Here is a 16,534-nt window from a genome sequence, read left to right as displayed (position 1 = left end):
GGAAATTGTGATGTATTATGGTGTATGCTTGCATGTTCGAAATAAACTCAAACTCAAACTAATCACCACATTTGGCGAGACGTGTTTTAAAGCAGCTGTTGTGAGAGTAGCCTATGTGTGTGTGCACCTTTAAGAGTGGCAGTATGTGGGGTGAGTGACGTGAGTAAGTGAGTGGGCGAGTAAGGAGAGGTAGTGGTAGCATGTGCAGGAGTGTTAATAGCATGGTGGATGTCCGGTTGTGCCCTGTGGAAATAATAAATAAAGTGAGCAAGTTGTATTTAATTGACGGCCTCGTCCTTCGGACCAAAGAGCGGAGCTTTATGGACCCAGTGTTACCCCCGACAAAACATGGGCCCTGGAGGGAACGTCTCCCCTGCGCTCCTCGACCACGATCTGGGAGCCCACAAACAGGAAAGGTGTAAAACAACCCTTGCAGAGCGGCGGCTCCGTGTTTAAAGTGTCACCTTTATTGTTAGTTTAGAAGCCCAAATACCTCCATATTGCACTTCACGCACCCTCTTTATTAACCAGTAGAATTGTCCTTTGTTGCCTTTCTTCCGCTCCACCATGTTATTGCTTGTATGCACTTTGTGTGTGCGTTTTGACACACTCAACATCATGCGCCTCGGCTCTGTAGTCACCGCCGCACAGCGACATTCAGATGAAAGAACGGTACCGGTACTTTTCAAAGGTGTTATAATACCGATTTCAATTGATTAGTACCACAATTTTTTATTAGTAGCAGTATACTGTACAACCCTACTACACACACATACAGTACATAGAAGAAAGTGTGTTTTTGTTGTTTGTGTCTTGCAGACGTCCAGCAGCTGATCGGTAATCCAGAAGAAGTTTCCCCTCAGTTAGGGGGGAGCTCCACTTTGAAGCAGGAGACTCCACAACCACCCTGCATTAAAAAGGAAGAGGAGGAACTCTGCATCACTCAGGAGGGAGAGTGTCTTCTAGGACGAGAGGAAGCTGATTACACCAAGTTTCCACTGAGTATTCTCTCTGTGAAGACTGAAGATGATGAAGAGAAACCACAAGTAGACAACCTCTTAGCTCCACTATCAGATAGTGAGGCTGAAGACGAGGTTGAAGAACCTTTGAGCAGCGATAAAGACTGTGAAGGTGATATGAGGACTCACACTGACAACAAACACTCTGAATGCTCTACAAAGAAGAGAGGTAAAACATGTTTGAGCTGCTCAGTTTGTGCTAAAAGTTTTACTGAAAAGAGCAGTTTGACTCGACACATGAGAACACACACAGATGAAAAAATATTTAAGTGTTCAGTTTGTGGCAAAAGCTTTTCTATTAAAAGCTATTTGACTAAACACATGAGAACACACACAGGTGAAAAACCATATAATTGTTCAGTGTGTGGCAAAAGCTTTTCTGTTAAGAATAATTTGACTCAACACATGAGAACACACACAGGTGAAAAACCATTTAGTTGTTCAGTTTGTGGCGTAAGCTTTTCGCGAAATAACAATTTGACTCAACACATGACAGCACACACAGGTGAAAAACCATTTAATTGTTCAGTTTGTGGCAAAAGCTTTTCTGTTAAGTATAATTTAACTAAACACATGAGAACACACACAGGTGAAAAACCGTTTAGTTGTTCAGTTTGTGGCAAAAGTTTTTTTCGTAAGAGCAATTTGACTGAACACATGAAAACTCACACAGGTGAAAAACCATTTAGTTGTACAGTTTGTGGCAAAAGTTTTTCTGGTAAGATCAACTTGACTGAACACATGAGAACACACACAGGTGAAAAACCATTTAGTTGTACCGTTTGTGGCAAAAGCTTTTCTAATAAGAGCAATTTGACTAAACACATGACAACACACACAGGTGAAAAACCATATAGGTGTTCAGTTTGTGGCAAAAGCTTTTCTGTTCAGAGCAAATTGACTCAACACATGATAACACACACTGGAGAAAAATCATTTAGTTGTTCAGTGTGCTGTAAAAGGTTCCCACATAATGCAGCCGCAGTAAAACACATAAGAACACACAAGAGAAAATAACCAATTAGCTGTTTAGTTTGTGGTATGTTGCTCATATGTGGCGACATCCACCCTACCCAGGACCTCCTCACTGCTTCTTTCACAAATATCTGAGGTATTCATACAAACTTGGATTATTTGGATCATAATCTTATCTACTCATGACCCCATGTCTTCTCTGTATCTGAAACCTTCCTGAACAGTAAGATAGATGATGCTTCAAGTGCTTGGTTACTCCTTCTTCAGTCCAGGGACCTGGGGCCTCATGTGTCAAGTTCGTGCACGCTCAACAACCTGCACTACGCCCTTTTTCACTGCAAAGTTGAGATGTATCAAAACTGACATTGTGATGCTGGGTAACTGTTTGCATAACCAAGTGCCAACTTTTACTCCTCAGACTGATTGATGTGCAAATCAGAGACATATGAACAATTAACCTAATTTTTTTATTTAAACGGGGATAGCAGATCCATTCTATGTGTCATATTTGATCATTTCGCGATATTGCCATGTTTATGCTGAAAGGATTTAGTAGAGAACATTGACGATTACCCCACTAATTTGAGCCAGGATGAAAGATTTGTGGATGAGGACGTGAGAGTGAAGGATTAGAGTGCAGTGCAGGATGTATCTTTTTTCGCTCTGACTGTAACTTAGGTACAAGGGCTCATTGGATTCCACACTCTCTCCTTTTTCTATTGTGGATCACGGATTTGTATTTTAATCCACCTCGGATACTATATCCTCTTGAAAATGAGAGTCGAGAACGCGAAATGGACATTCACAGTGACTTTTATCTCCACGACAATACATCTGCGAAGCACTTTAGCTACGGAGCTAACGTGATAGCCTCGTGCTTAACTGCATATAGAAACAGACGAAATAAGCCCCTGACTGGAAGGATAGACAGAAGATCAACAATACTACCAAACTCTGGACCTGCAACCACACGGTTAATGCTGTGCCGCCTGTCGAAGCCTAGCAATGCTGTTGCTAATGACGCCATTGAAGCTAACTTAGCTACGTAACCTCGTCAGAGCTATGATAAAAACATTAGCGCTCCACCTACGCCAGCCCTCATCTGCTCATCAACACCCGTGCTCACCTGCGTTCCAGCGATCGACGACGCGACGAAGGACTTCACCCGATCATCGATGCGGTCGGCGGCCCGGAGACGGAGGAAGTCAAGGTGAGGACAGCAGCGCGGCGGCGGGCGTTGTAGCTTTCGACGACACCCCGGCCGCCATCAGAGTCGGCAAAAAACATATATTTCCCCAAAGTTACGTACGTGACATGCACATAGCGACACACACGTACGGGCAAGCGATCAAATGTTTGGAAGCCAAAGCTGTACTCACGGTAGCGCGTCTGCTGTCCAAGTCAAAGTCCTCCTGGTTGTGTTGCTACAGCCAGCCGCTAATACACCGATCCCACCTACAGCTTTCTTCTTTGCAGTCTTCATTGTGCATTAAACAAATTGCAAAAGATTCACCAACACAGATGTCCAGAATACTGTGGAATTTTGCGATGAAAACAGAGCTTTTTATATTGGATACAATGGTGTCCGAATACTTCCGCTTCAACACTTGACGTCACGCGCAAACGTCATCATACATAGACGTTTTCAGCCGGAAGTTTCCCGGTAAATTTAAAATTGCACTTTATATGTTAACCGGCCGTATTGGCATGTGTTGCAATGTTAAGATTTCATCATTGATGTATAAACTATCAGACTGCGTGGTCGGTAGTAGTGGCTTTCAGTAGGCCTTTAAAGTTGAATTGCTTTGTAGAAACACTGAAATTAAGTCTAAATTCATTGTGTTCTTCAAGGTGTTTTTGAAAATGCACCATTTTTTCCCCTCTAAATTTTCAACTAACTTGAAGTGTTTTGTCAAGATGATTATTTGTGATATGTACATTTTCAGAATGTGCTTGTTCTATTTTTGGCCGAAGTAAAACAAAGAAAACAATCTGAAGTTGTCGTAGTCGTATTTTTAAGTGATCATGCCATGATTTCACCCGTCCCGCCCACGTGGAAATAGATTTTCCTCCATGCGGCCCCTGAGCTAAAATGAGTTTGACACCCCTGCTGTAATGTGACTCATGTGAGCAGGTTACTGTATAAACACATTTTGTTATGAGTTATAAAAATGTGTTCAGTTCTCAGAGACACGTCAATGTCAGTGTAGCTGCTGACAGAAGCAACATGTATATTTGATATATAATGTCATAGTTGGTGAGAATAAATAAATACAATGCTTAAAGATAAGTTCATATTGTACACATAATGTGATTAAAAAGGTATTTCCTTGGGTTAATTTTTGCAAGTTTATGTTGACTTTATTTTTGTTACAAACCCATGTCAATTGAGTGGGGAATATAATTTGGTCACGTTGTTGGGGGGACAATTAATATGTGAGGGAATTAAGGAAGCAGCATGAGACGACAAGTGTTTGATGTGGAAGACGTTAATGGAGTCTCGGATTGAAAATAAACTTTATTCCCTTGGAGTTTATGAGGCCAACGAGGTATGATTACTTCTGATATGTTTGTGAAATCTTTGTGTTTTCTTTTTTGGATGTCAGACTAATTGTAAGTTCTGGTTGATTATGTTATTAGTTTCACACTTTCACAAGACTTACTTTGTCAAACAACTTGCCGTTTGCTTAAACCCACTAAAAGACAGAATACAACATGGTCGATTTTTGTTTAATTTCTATCTCCAAAGTATTTTGATATCAAAAGTGTTTTCGCGATAAGGAGCACTTCAATTATGAGCCAGAAATGTAAGAAAAGATGCAAAGGGCTGATAGTTATTTAAAAGGTATTTTATTTTTTAAAGTGCAGTTGTCGATCGGAAGTTGCACACTTCTGGCGCATGCGCAAACACATCGAACAGTGTCAAAGTGGAAAGTCCAAGATGGCGGACTAAGAGACGTGGCTTTCCGGAGAAGTTTCACATTTACGATCTTATAGATTCAAAAATAGCATCAAATACCTCAACTATTCACCTTTTCTTAAGCCCACCAAACGGACTTTGAGTGTGGAGCGATGGCGTGTTATCTGAAGTGAAGATTGAAGACGTGATAGAAGATGGACGACTACTGCTATGCTAAGATGGCGACGTCCGCTAAAAGAGAACATGAAAGAGAATCAGCGCCACCAACGGAGAACAATCTGAAAAGCGAAGATGAAGGTGAGTGTGTTGCGTTCCCTCATTTGAAAGCTGTTTGAATTCCAAGCCCTAAAAATAGAAATTAGCCGACTTTGTTGAACAATGTAAACAAAGAACCTCGATCCAAGATGTCGGAAATGTCTGTTAGAAGTTACCGCAGTAGTAAACAGTAGGCAAGCAACGATACTTGGTATAATCCTGCGTGAATCCGCCTATATTGACCGTGATCCTGTGTTTTTAATATTTTTCAATCAGAATTTTTGTTTGTGTCTGCAAAGTTTCTCATCCTCTGATACAACATGTACTAAAAACTCTGCAGACACTTTTTTTTGTAATTTTTTTTTAATCATTTTTGAGTTTGTGGATTAAAACATTTTGTCCCTGAAATAATTATTAAACTTTTAAAATATTGTTTAGTAAATGTAAACTTTAAATACAAATCTTATAGTATTCAGTACACCACTGATAATTTGTTTCCTGAAGAATGTTTGTGATGACAAGCAAAAAACTTAAGAACTTTGAGAGGAAAAAGGGTTGTTCTCTTTACCCCCAGAAAATGTACAGAAAAGAAGCAAAACTGTGGTCCTAAAACCAGGTACGGACCGAAGCATGGGTGACCTGTACCGTTACACCTCTAGTAAACACAATTATAGATATGAACAAAATGACAGTTGTCAGCTGTGAGCATATATTACCTCCATCAAACATGGCGGAAATGTCTGTTACAAGATACTGTGGTAGTAAATAGTAGGGATGCAACTGTACTCGCTATTATCCTGCACGAGACAATCCGCCTTTAATTAAAAAAATATGATATTAATCGAGATTGGATGGTAAGCAAAAAAAATAACCGCAATCTTTTTTTTTTTTTTGCCATGTTGCCCAGCCCTGTTTCATCAGCATTTCAGTTCAGTTTCAGCATTTGGGCAGTTTCTACAGAAATGAGTTATGTTCATACTTTGTATTTTTTGTTTAGCACTTAGCAATAGTGCTAATTGCTTGATCTGCTTATCACTCAGCTTCTAAAACGTGTAGCTCATATTCCGTATATTGACTAAAACAGTAAATAAACACAAGACATATATATACTCTATTAGCCACAACACAACCTTATATTTAATATGCCACAAATTAATCTGCATAACAAACACCTCCCCCCTCCCGTCCATATAACCCGCCAATACAACTCAAACACCCGCACAACACACTCAATCCCACAGCCCAAAGTACCGTTTACCTCCGTAAGTTCATACAGCACATATATTTCCCCAAAGTTACGTACGTGACATGCACATAGCGGCACGCACGTACGGGCAAGCGATCAAATGTTTGGAAGCCAAAGCTGTACTCACGGTAGCGCGTCTGCTATCCAACTCAAAGTCCTCCTGGTTGTGTTGCTGCAGCCAGCCGCTAATACACCGATCCCACCTACAGCTTTCTTCTTTGCTGTTTTCATTGTTCATTAAACAAATTGCAAAAGATTCACCAACACAGATGTCCAGAATACTGTGTAATTTTGCGATGAAAACAGACGACTTAATAGCTGGCCACAATGGTGTCCCAATATGTCCGCACAATCCGTGACGTCACGCGCAAACGTCATCATACCGAGACGTTTTCAGCAGAATATTTTGCGGGAAATTTAAAATTGCACTTTACTAATCTACCTTATTGGCATGTTTTGCAATGTTAAGATTTCATCATTGATATATAAACTATCAGACTGGGTGGTCGGTAGTAGTGGGTTTCAGTAGGCCTTTAACTTAGCTATTTTACCACCCATGTAGTGACGTAGCGTCCATCAAACACTACAAAGAGAGAAAATAAACTGCTAATCAAGGGCTGGAAAAGAAAATATATATTGCTATAATTATTTTATTGTTAATATGATTGTTCGTTATTTGTTACTAATGTATATCTGGTTGTTCTTTTAGATTATATTTAAAATTGCATTTTGGTGGTACTCTTTTTACGTTTTCAAATGAATAATTGTTTGATTGATTAAAAAGTTTATTGACATCTTAAAGAATTGAATCCATGTAATGCTTTAAAAAGGCAAATGGATGGCACAAAAAGCCAAAGGCTTGTTTCCATTGTGGTCCATTAAATATTCATAACATTTGATACATTCAATAATAAATGTTATATAACCTGTAATATGCATATAAAAATTACATTAAAAAATGGCTAAATGATGTACATATACACAGTATACATATCAGGTGATTTGAAAAACAATATATACAAAAAATGGGGGAGGGGGGGTATATACACTATGTACATGACACTATGTACATGACTATGCACATGTTGACTCCAAGAGTGTGCAAAACAGAATGAGAAAATATATATACACTATAACCACATATAAACCTGTTTGATGCTTCGGAAAGTTGCTGGGGACCAATTTTGATTCAGATCAGGTAGAGGTTGAGCTGAGCCATGATTTTATGGCAGTTTTAACATTTAAAATTGTGTTATTTATCTTGATTCCAAAATCCATCCATCCATTTCCTACCGCTTAATCCCTTCGGGGTCGCGGGGGTGCTGGAGCCTATTTCAGCTACAATCGGGCGGAAGGCGGGGTACACCCTGGACAAGTCGCCACCTCATCGCAGGGCCAACACAGATAGACAGACAACATTCACACACTAGTGCCAATTTAGTGTTGCCAATCAACCTATCCCCAGGTGCATGTCTTTGGAGGCGGGAGGACGCCGGAGTACCCGGAGGGAACCCATGCAGTCACGGGAAGAACATGCAAACTCCACACAGAAAGATCCCGAGATTCCAAAATCACTCGAAATAATTGTGATTATTATGTTTTGTCATAATTGTCCAGCCCTAGACGAGGTATTGGAAAGGACTTCATGATAAACTATGTATCACGGTACTTGAGTCACGATACAATAGTCTATTGCAATATTGTGACATGGAGTTTTACTGCCATTTTTACAAAGTCACTGAAAAATGTAAAAAACAACTTCAAATAAATGTATATATGTACACGAGATGCCAGTAATATTTTATTGCACAAACTGTGTCAAAAACAAAGTAAATGAAATGATCATTGCAATTGTACAGAAAGTGGATCCAATTTCTTGCATTTAATATCTAAAAAAGTTCTCTACTTCTTAACTACAGACTTCTTTGAGATAGATATTTGTGACGACCGGGTACGGGTGTGAGTTCTCTCAGGGATGCAGATCGGGCTTCGGACACAGCTTGCAGGTAAGCAATGATTTATTAGAGCATAAATCAGCCAGTAACAAATAAACACGTGCTCATAGCACTAAAAGTACAAAACTAAAAGAGCTAGCGTGGGAGCTAGAGTAAAACACAAAACACTAAACAGAGCCTTTAGCGTGGGAGCTATAAGGTTACCAGAACAGGAACAGAAGTCGTCAACTGTCCTGCGAACACAAACTACGATGCAACACAGACTGAATGAAAAGGCAGGCTTATATAATGAAGACAATGAAAAACAGGTGCGCGTCAGGAACACCCGCGGCAGGTGAAAGTAATCAGTAACTATGGTAACCAAACTCAGAAGTGCTTAAACAGGAACTAGAAAGAGATCAAGACTAACAGAAAAACACAAGTGACTACAAAACGTAAACAGAAATATGATCCGGGCAGCGGATCATAACAGTACCCCCCCCCTTAAGGGACAGATCCCAGATGTCCCCTGGAAAAACAAAAAAAATCCCCCCCGACTACAAGGCAGTTCACGAGTCAAGGGAGGGAGGAGGGAGGCATTGGCGGAGGGTCGCCAGGCCACGTGTCCCCGAATCCAACGGGGACGAGTCAGGTGGCGGCGGAGAACGGAACGCCGCTGCCGCAGGCGAGGAGGGCGACCACGGAAAGGCCACATTTGTGGCCGCCAAGAAGGTGGGCGTGATTGGCGCCAGAAGTTCAGCAGCCTCTGAGTCCGGCAACAAAGTCTTGGGTGTCGCTGCTGTTGGCGCCAAAGGCGTCCATAAAAAGTCCATAGCCGAGGAGGTGGCCGGCGCCGTGGTGCGGCTCGCCGGGCACGAGGATGTCGGCACGTCGTCGGCGAAGCAGGCGTGGAAGCTGTGGGAGGCGTCGTCGCCGTGGAAGCCGGAGGCGTCGCCGTGGCAGCAGGAGGCGTCGACGTCGCCGTGGCAGCAGGAGGCGTCGCCGTGGCAGCAGGAGGCGTCGACGTTGCCGTGGAAGCAGGAGGCGTCGACGTTGCCGTGGAAGCAGGAGGCGTCGACGTCGCCGTGGAAGCAAGAGTCGTCGAAGTCGCTGTGGAAGCAGGAGGAGTCGCTGTCGCCGCAGCAGGAGTCGCTGTCGCCGCAGCAGGAGTTGCTGTCGCCGCAGCAGGAGTCGCTGTCGCCGCAGCAGGAGTCGCTGTCGCCGCAGCAGGAGTCGCTGTCGTTGCAGCAGGAGTCGCTGTCGCTGTCGTTGCAGCAGGAGTCGCTGTCGCTGTCGTTGCAGCAGGAGTAGCTGTCGCTGTCGCTGCAGCAGGAGTCTCTGTCGCTGTCGCTGCAGCAGGTGCTGGTGTGGAAACCAGACTTGGAGCAGGTGCTGGTGTGGAAACCAGACTTGGAGCAGGTGCTGGTGTGGAAACCAGACTTGGAGCAGGTGCTGGTGTGGAAACCAGACTTGGAGCAGGTGCTGGTGTGGAAACCAGACTTGGAGCAGGTGCTGGTGTGGAAACCAGACTTGGAGGTGTTGGTCGTGACTTTGGTGGAGGTGGCCTGGCAGGAGGTTGCGGCTTAGCACGCTGAAGGACTGGTGGCGGTGGCCGGGCAGGGGGGACCATCACCTGCAGCGCGGTGAGAATAGTTCCCAGCTGTCTCTCCAAAGCCTCAAGGCGGGCGTCTTGGCGTTCCGCCATGGCGTTGATGCCAGTCCTAAGAACGCCAAACCGTTCCTCCTGTTGTCCAAGTTGTTCCTCCTATTGGAGCAATGCCCTCTTTACTGGGTCGGTCTCTGCGGGGTCTTGTGTGCTTTGCAGAGCTGGAGCAGGAGGTGGAGCCGAAGCAGACAGCGCCCCCGCTGGAGGAGAGGCAGGCAGCCACCACAGTGGAATGCGGTCTGCCTGCACCGCTGACACGCTACCAGCACTGCCCCCCCCCCCCCTCAGGAAGCAGATTCCAGATGCTAGCTGGAGCTGGTGGGAGGAGCGCTTGTGCGGGTTCCGCGGGAGCAGAGGGCACGGGCGGGTGGGCTCTAGGAAGCCTGGGAGCTGGCTTTGTGCGTGAGCGTCGTTGGCGTCTCTCTAGGCAATTGCCAGCAGGTGGTGTCTGAGGGGAGGAGAAGCCGCACGGGAAGAGCCTGGCAGACAATGTTGGGGGCAAAGTGACTGGGGGCGGAGCTAGAAAGTCAGGAGGTGACTGGGACTGACTAGACCTAGAATTTACAAAAATGTCCTGATAGTGTTTAATTATTGAATTAAAGTCATTAGGTGGTGGCTGACAGAAATAACTGACAGAATTAAAAAAAACGTCTTTGTCCATGACGTCATCCAAAATGGACGGGATCACGTCATCAAGCGGCGTGTCATCATGGGGTGCCGACGGAATGACGTCATAGCTGCAGTCCCAGTGATTGACAGGCCAGTAGGTAAAGTCTTTGGCAAAGTGATCGATGGAATTACCCGACCAATGAAGAGGGGAATCCTGGCTGTGCTCCGGAGGGGAAAGTTGCGGGGTTGGTCTTTGCAGCGAGCCGAAGCCTTCTTGGTTGACTTCCGCTTTCGCTGACGCGTGCGAGCGGGTTGAGAGCGGACCTCCCCTGGCCAGATGAAGTCGAGCGGGACCAGAACTCCTCCAGGTCCCCAAATCATCTCCTCATCTGGAGAACAGCGGAGCGTCTCTGCCTCCATCGCTCGCAACACCATCCACGTGCCTTCATCTTCCTCTGACATGCCCGCCGCGAGAGAACTTCTTCTTGGTTTCATCGTACTGTGACGACCGGGTACGGGTGTGAGTTCTCTCAGGGATGCAGATCAGGCTTCGGACACAGCTTGCAGGTAAGCAATGATTTATTAAAGCATAAATCAGCCAGTAACAAATAAACATGTGCTCATAGCACTAAAAGTACAAAACTAAAAGAGTTAGCGTGGGAGCTAGAGTAAAACACAAAACACTAAACAGAGCCTTTAGCGTGGAAGCTATAAGGTTACCAGAACAGGAACAGAAATGGTAAAATGGTAAATGGTTGTACTTGTATAGCGCTTTTCTACCCCTTTTTAAGGAGCCCAAAGCGCTTTGACAGTATTTCCACATTCACACACACATTCACACACTGATGGCGGGAGCTGCCATGCAAGGCGCTAACCAGGACCCATCAGGAGCAAGGGTGAAGTGTCTTGCCCAAGGACACAACGGACGTGACTAGGATGGTAGAAGGTGGGGATTGAACCAGTAACCCTCAGATTGCTGGCACGGCCACTCTCCCAACTTCGCCACGCCGTCCCCCTAAACACATGAGAAGTCGTCAACTGTCGTGCGAACACAAACTACGATGCAACACAGACTGAATGAAAGGGCAGGCTTATATAATGAAGACAATGAAAAACAGGTGCGCATCAGGAACACCCGCGGCAGGTGAAAGTGATCAGTAACTATGGTAACCAAACTCAGAAGTGCTTAAACAGGAACTAGAAAGAGATCAAGACTAACAGAAAAACACAAGTGACTAGAAAACGTAAACAGAAATATGATCCGGGCAGCGGATCATAACAGATATCATCTTTTTTAGTTTTGCGACGTATTTCAATATTGACTTTTTCCCCACTGTTAGTTTGTAGTATCGAAGCAGATGTTTTCTACTTTCTGTGTCATGATGTGTTGAACAATTTCCCTTGTGGATCATTAAAGTTTGTCTAAGTCTAAGTCTAATGATCCGTGGTCTGGATCATGTTTTGTGTTTTCTGTTTGTTTTGGACTCCTTTAGTTCCTGTTTGTGCACCTCTGAGTTGGTTACCATAGCTACTTATTATTTTCACCTGCCTCTTGTGTTTGGGACGCGCACCTGTTTGTAATCAGAGACATTTAAGCCTGCCTTTGCCAGTCAGTCGGTCTGGCTTCTTTGTTTACTTTACGCAACTGCTACGTTCAATGTTTTCTAGTTCCCTGTGCGGGTCTTACGATAAGTCCCGTCTTAGTGTTTTCCTTGTGAGCTATTCCGCTAGCTTTCCTTGTGTTAGACACGCTCCGTTTGGTTTGTTCCTGTCTTCGTTTTATGATTTATGAGAATGAATCATGTTCCTACCTGCAAGTCCTGTCCGGAGTCGTCCGTTTGCATCCCGGGAGAACGAACCTCGCAGCACCATGTAATGGCCATAGGGGTCCATCGATATATATATATATATAATAAATTGCCAGTCACAGTTAACTTGTGCTCAGCTGGGAAAATAAATATATATATATACTTATTGTCATCCATTTACTTATTATAAACTGTTACAGGCGTATTTAATAATCTTGTTAATATTAAATATGTACGTAAATAATATGTGGGGATATAAAAGGCATCCGGTTCTATCAGACCGGGCGGAAGCGGAAAGTGACGTCACTAACCACCTGGAGCACCTGTCAGACGCAGTGTTTTTTGCCACGGAGCCACTTCTTGGAATAATCTGCCTTTTGACTTTTTTGGTGTGCTTTCCATTGGCCTGTGGAGAACCGGGAGAACAGGGACTCTTTCCAGGAGGACTTTGAGTTGGATGCGCAGTCTCGGTACCGTGAGTACACTGCTGCGGCTTTCAAACATTCATCGCTTGCCCGTACGTGCATGTCACGCTACGTGCATGTCACGTACGTAACTTTTGGGACTTTGGGAAAATATATGTGTTGTATGAACTTTGGGCTGTGGGATTTAGTGTGTTGTGTAGGTGTTTGATTTATATTGGCGGGTTATATGGACGGGAGGGGGGAGTTGTTTGCTATGCGGGATTAATTTGTGGCATATTAAATATAAGCCTGATCGTTTTGTGGCTAATAGTTATACATGTCTTGTGTTTATTTAATATATTAATCATTCCCAGCTGAATATCAGGTCCCACCCGTGACTCCTTAATTGCGTAGTGGCAAAGACACCCGGGGAACTTGGGTGCGTTTGTTACAACCATGCGACCCGGTCGTAACATTCTGTGATTCTAGCTGAACTTCTCTGAGTCTATGACAAGTCATGCAAACATTGATCCATCATTCTGGCAAGGCACTAAATGAATGGCCATGAAACACTACACACTAGGGTTGTCCGGATACCAATAATTTAGTACCAGTACTAAATGTATAGATATTTTTCTAAATAAAGGGAACTATGAAAAATGTCAATATTGGCTTTATTCTAAACAGAAAATCTTACACTACATTAAACACTCTCAGTCAAAGAACAATTTTACAAGGTTAAAATATGAATTCAAAGGCAAATGTCCGGTTGTGCCCTGTGGAAATAATAAATAAAGTGACCAAGTTGTAACTAATCGACGGCCTCGTCCTTCCGACCAAAGAGCGGAGCTTTATGGACCCAGTGTTACCCCCGACAAAACATGGGCCCTCGAGGTAGTCACCGCCGCAAAGCGGCATTCAGATAAAAGAACGGTACCGGTACTTTTCAAAGGTGCTATAGTACCGATTTCAATTGATTAGTACCACGATAATTTATTAGTAGCAGTATACTGTACAACCCTACTACACACACATACAGTACATAGAAGAAAGTGTGTTTTTGTTGTTTGTGTCTTGCAGACGTCCAGCAGCTGATCGGTAATCCAGAAGTAGTTTCCCCTCAGTTAGGGGGGAGCTCCACTTTGAAGCAGGAAACTCCACAACCACCCTGCATTAAAAAGGAAGAGGAGGAACTCTGGATCACTCAGGAGGGAGAGTGTCTTCTAGGACGAGAGGAAGCTGATTACACCAAGTTTCCACTGAGTATTCTTTCTGTGAAGACTGAAGATGATGATGAGAAACCACAAGTAGACAACATCTTAGCTCCACTATCAGATAGTGAGGCTGAAGACGAGGTTGAAGTAACTTTGAGCAGCGATAAAGACTGTGAAGGTGATAGAACTCACATTGACAACAAACACTCTGAATGCTCTACAAAGAAGAGAGGTAAAACATGTTTGAGCTGCTCAGTTTGTGCTGAAAGTTTTACTAAAAATAGCCGTCTGACTCGACACAAGAAAACACACACAGGAGAAAAAACATTTATTTGTTCAGTTTGTGGCAAAAGCTTTTCTCAAAATGGCATTTTGACTGAACACATGAGAACACACACAGGAGAAAAACCATATACGTGTTCAGTGTGTGGCAAAAGCTTTTCTGTTAAAAGCAATTTGACTAAACACATGAGAACACACACAGGAGAAAAAACATTTATTTGTTCAGTTTGTGGCAAAAGCTTTTCTCAAAATAGCATTTTGACTGAACACGTGAGAACACACACAGGTGAAAAACCATATACGTGTTCAGTGTGTGGCAAAAGCTTTTCTGTTAAAAGCAATTTGACTAAACACATGAGAACACACACAGGTGAAAAACCATTTAATTGTTCAGTTTGTGGCAAAAGCTTTTCTCGAAATAGCTGTTTGACTCGACACATGAGAACACACTCAGGAGAAAAAACATGTAATTGTTCAGTTTGTGGCAAAAGCTTTTCTCAAAATAGCTATTGGACTAAACACATGAGAACACACACAGGTGAAAAACCATTTAATTGTTCAGTTTGTGGCAACAGCTTTTCTCAAAATAGCTCTTTGACTCAACACATGAGAACACACACAGGAGAAAAAACATGTAATTGTTCAGTTTGTGGCAAAAGCTTTTCTGTTAAGAGTAATTTGACTGAACACATGAGAACGCACACAGGTGAAAAACCATTTAATTGTTCATTTTGTGGCAAAAGCTTTTCTGTTAAGAGTAACTTGACTGAACACATGAGAACACACACAGGTGAAAAACCATTTAATTGTTCAGTTTGTGGCAAAAGCTTTTCTGTTAAGAGCAATTTGACTCAACACATGAGAACACACACTGGACTAAAACCATTGAATTGTTCAGTTTGTGGTACAAGCTTTTCTAATAACGGCTCTTTGTGGCGACACATGAGAACACACGCTGGAGAAAAAACATTTAGTTGTTCAGTGTGCTGTAAAAGGTTCCAACATAAAGCAGATGCAGTAAAACACCTAAGAACACACAAGGGAAAATAACAAATTAGCTGTTTAGTTTGTGGTATGTTGCTCATATGTGGTGACATCCTCCCTACCCAGGACCTCCTCACTGCTTCTTTCACAAATATCTGAGGTATTCATACAAACTTGGATTATTTGGAGCATAATCTTATCTACTCATGACCCCATGTCTTCTCTGTATCTGAAACCTTCCTGAACAGTAAGATAGATGATGCTTCAAGTGCTTGGTTACTCCTTCTTCAGTCCAGGGACCTGGGGCCTCATGTGTCAAGTTTGTGCACGCTCAAAAACCTGCACTACACCCTTTTTCACTGCAAAGTTGAGATGTATCAAAACTGACGTTGACGCATAAGTGATGCTGGGTAACTGTTTGCATAACAAACTGCCAACTTTTACTCCTCAGACTGATTGATGTGTAAATCAGAGACATATGAACAATTAACCCCCAACACCCACAACCCAACCCCCACCTCCCTCGACATTCGGGCATAACAGGTTCGAGATGAGTTTGCGAAGTGTAAAATTTAGCTGCATTTTTAAATGAAAGAAACTGCTGTTCTAATTGTTTCCAATGGATGTCGCAATAGCAATTCTGTTAGGCAAGCAAATAGTTTATACCGGGGCGAGCAAATATACCAAGCAAGAGGTACACGGTAAAGAGGGGCTGTGACTCCTCCCCCTCCACCCAACGTAAAACAGGAGTAAAACAACCAATCAGTAACCCCACTTAAAATAGAATAGAATAGAATAAAATAGAGTTTTATTGTCATTATTACAGTGAACCGGTTCAAAGAACAACACAATTGGAGCAGATCCCCTAAGGTGCATACACAATAATTTAGTAATATAAATAGTAGAAAAGAAGATACGTATCTATATATATGTATATATCCACACACATGCTTATATCCATACATATGCATACATATATATATATATATATATATATATATATATATATATATATATATATATATATATATATATATATATATATATATATATATATATATATGTATATATACATATACACATACACCATTATTGCACATTATAGTCCAAAAAATAAAAAGACATGACTCACGAGGACAAGACGGACACATTGTGCTCACTCAGGGCCTGTTTAATGCTACTATGGCTCTTGGGTAAAAACTGTTTTCTTAGTCTATT

General features: G+C 42.8%; 1 protein-coding gene across 2 annotated transcripts in view; it reads left to right on the top strand.

Moving 5' to 3' along the window:
- The window catches only part of LOC133632482 (gastrula zinc finger protein XlCGF57.1-like), a 104,383-nt gene extending 88,110 nt beyond the window's left edge, over positions 1-16,273 (top strand). Inside the window, exons 1-2 of one of the 2 annotated variants that reach the window (XM_062024923.1) lie at positions 709-1,876; positions 14,299-16,273. In XM_062024923.1, the coding sequence (XP_061880907.1) occupies positions 1,137-1,876; positions 14,299-15,382 (1,824 nt within the window). In that variant the 5' untranslated portion in view covers positions 709-1,136 and the 3' untranslated portion in view covers positions 15,383-16,273. Of the gene's footprint in view, positions 1,877-4,929; positions 5,212-13,916 lie in introns of those variants that run through there. The other variant, XM_062024921.1, reaches the window with a different exon arrangement.
- The last annotated feature ends 261 nt before the right edge of the window (positions 16,274-16,534 follow it).

Source organism: Entelurus aequoreus, linkage group LG17 (genome assembly GCF_033978785.1).
Source record: "Entelurus aequoreus isolate RoL-2023_Sb linkage group LG17, RoL_Eaeq_v1.1, whole genome shotgun sequence".
Taxonomy (NCBI): domain Eukaryota; kingdom Metazoa; phylum Chordata; class Actinopteri; order Syngnathiformes; family Syngnathidae; genus Entelurus; species Entelurus aequoreus.
This window is presented reverse-complemented; position numbering and strand designations above follow the sequence as displayed.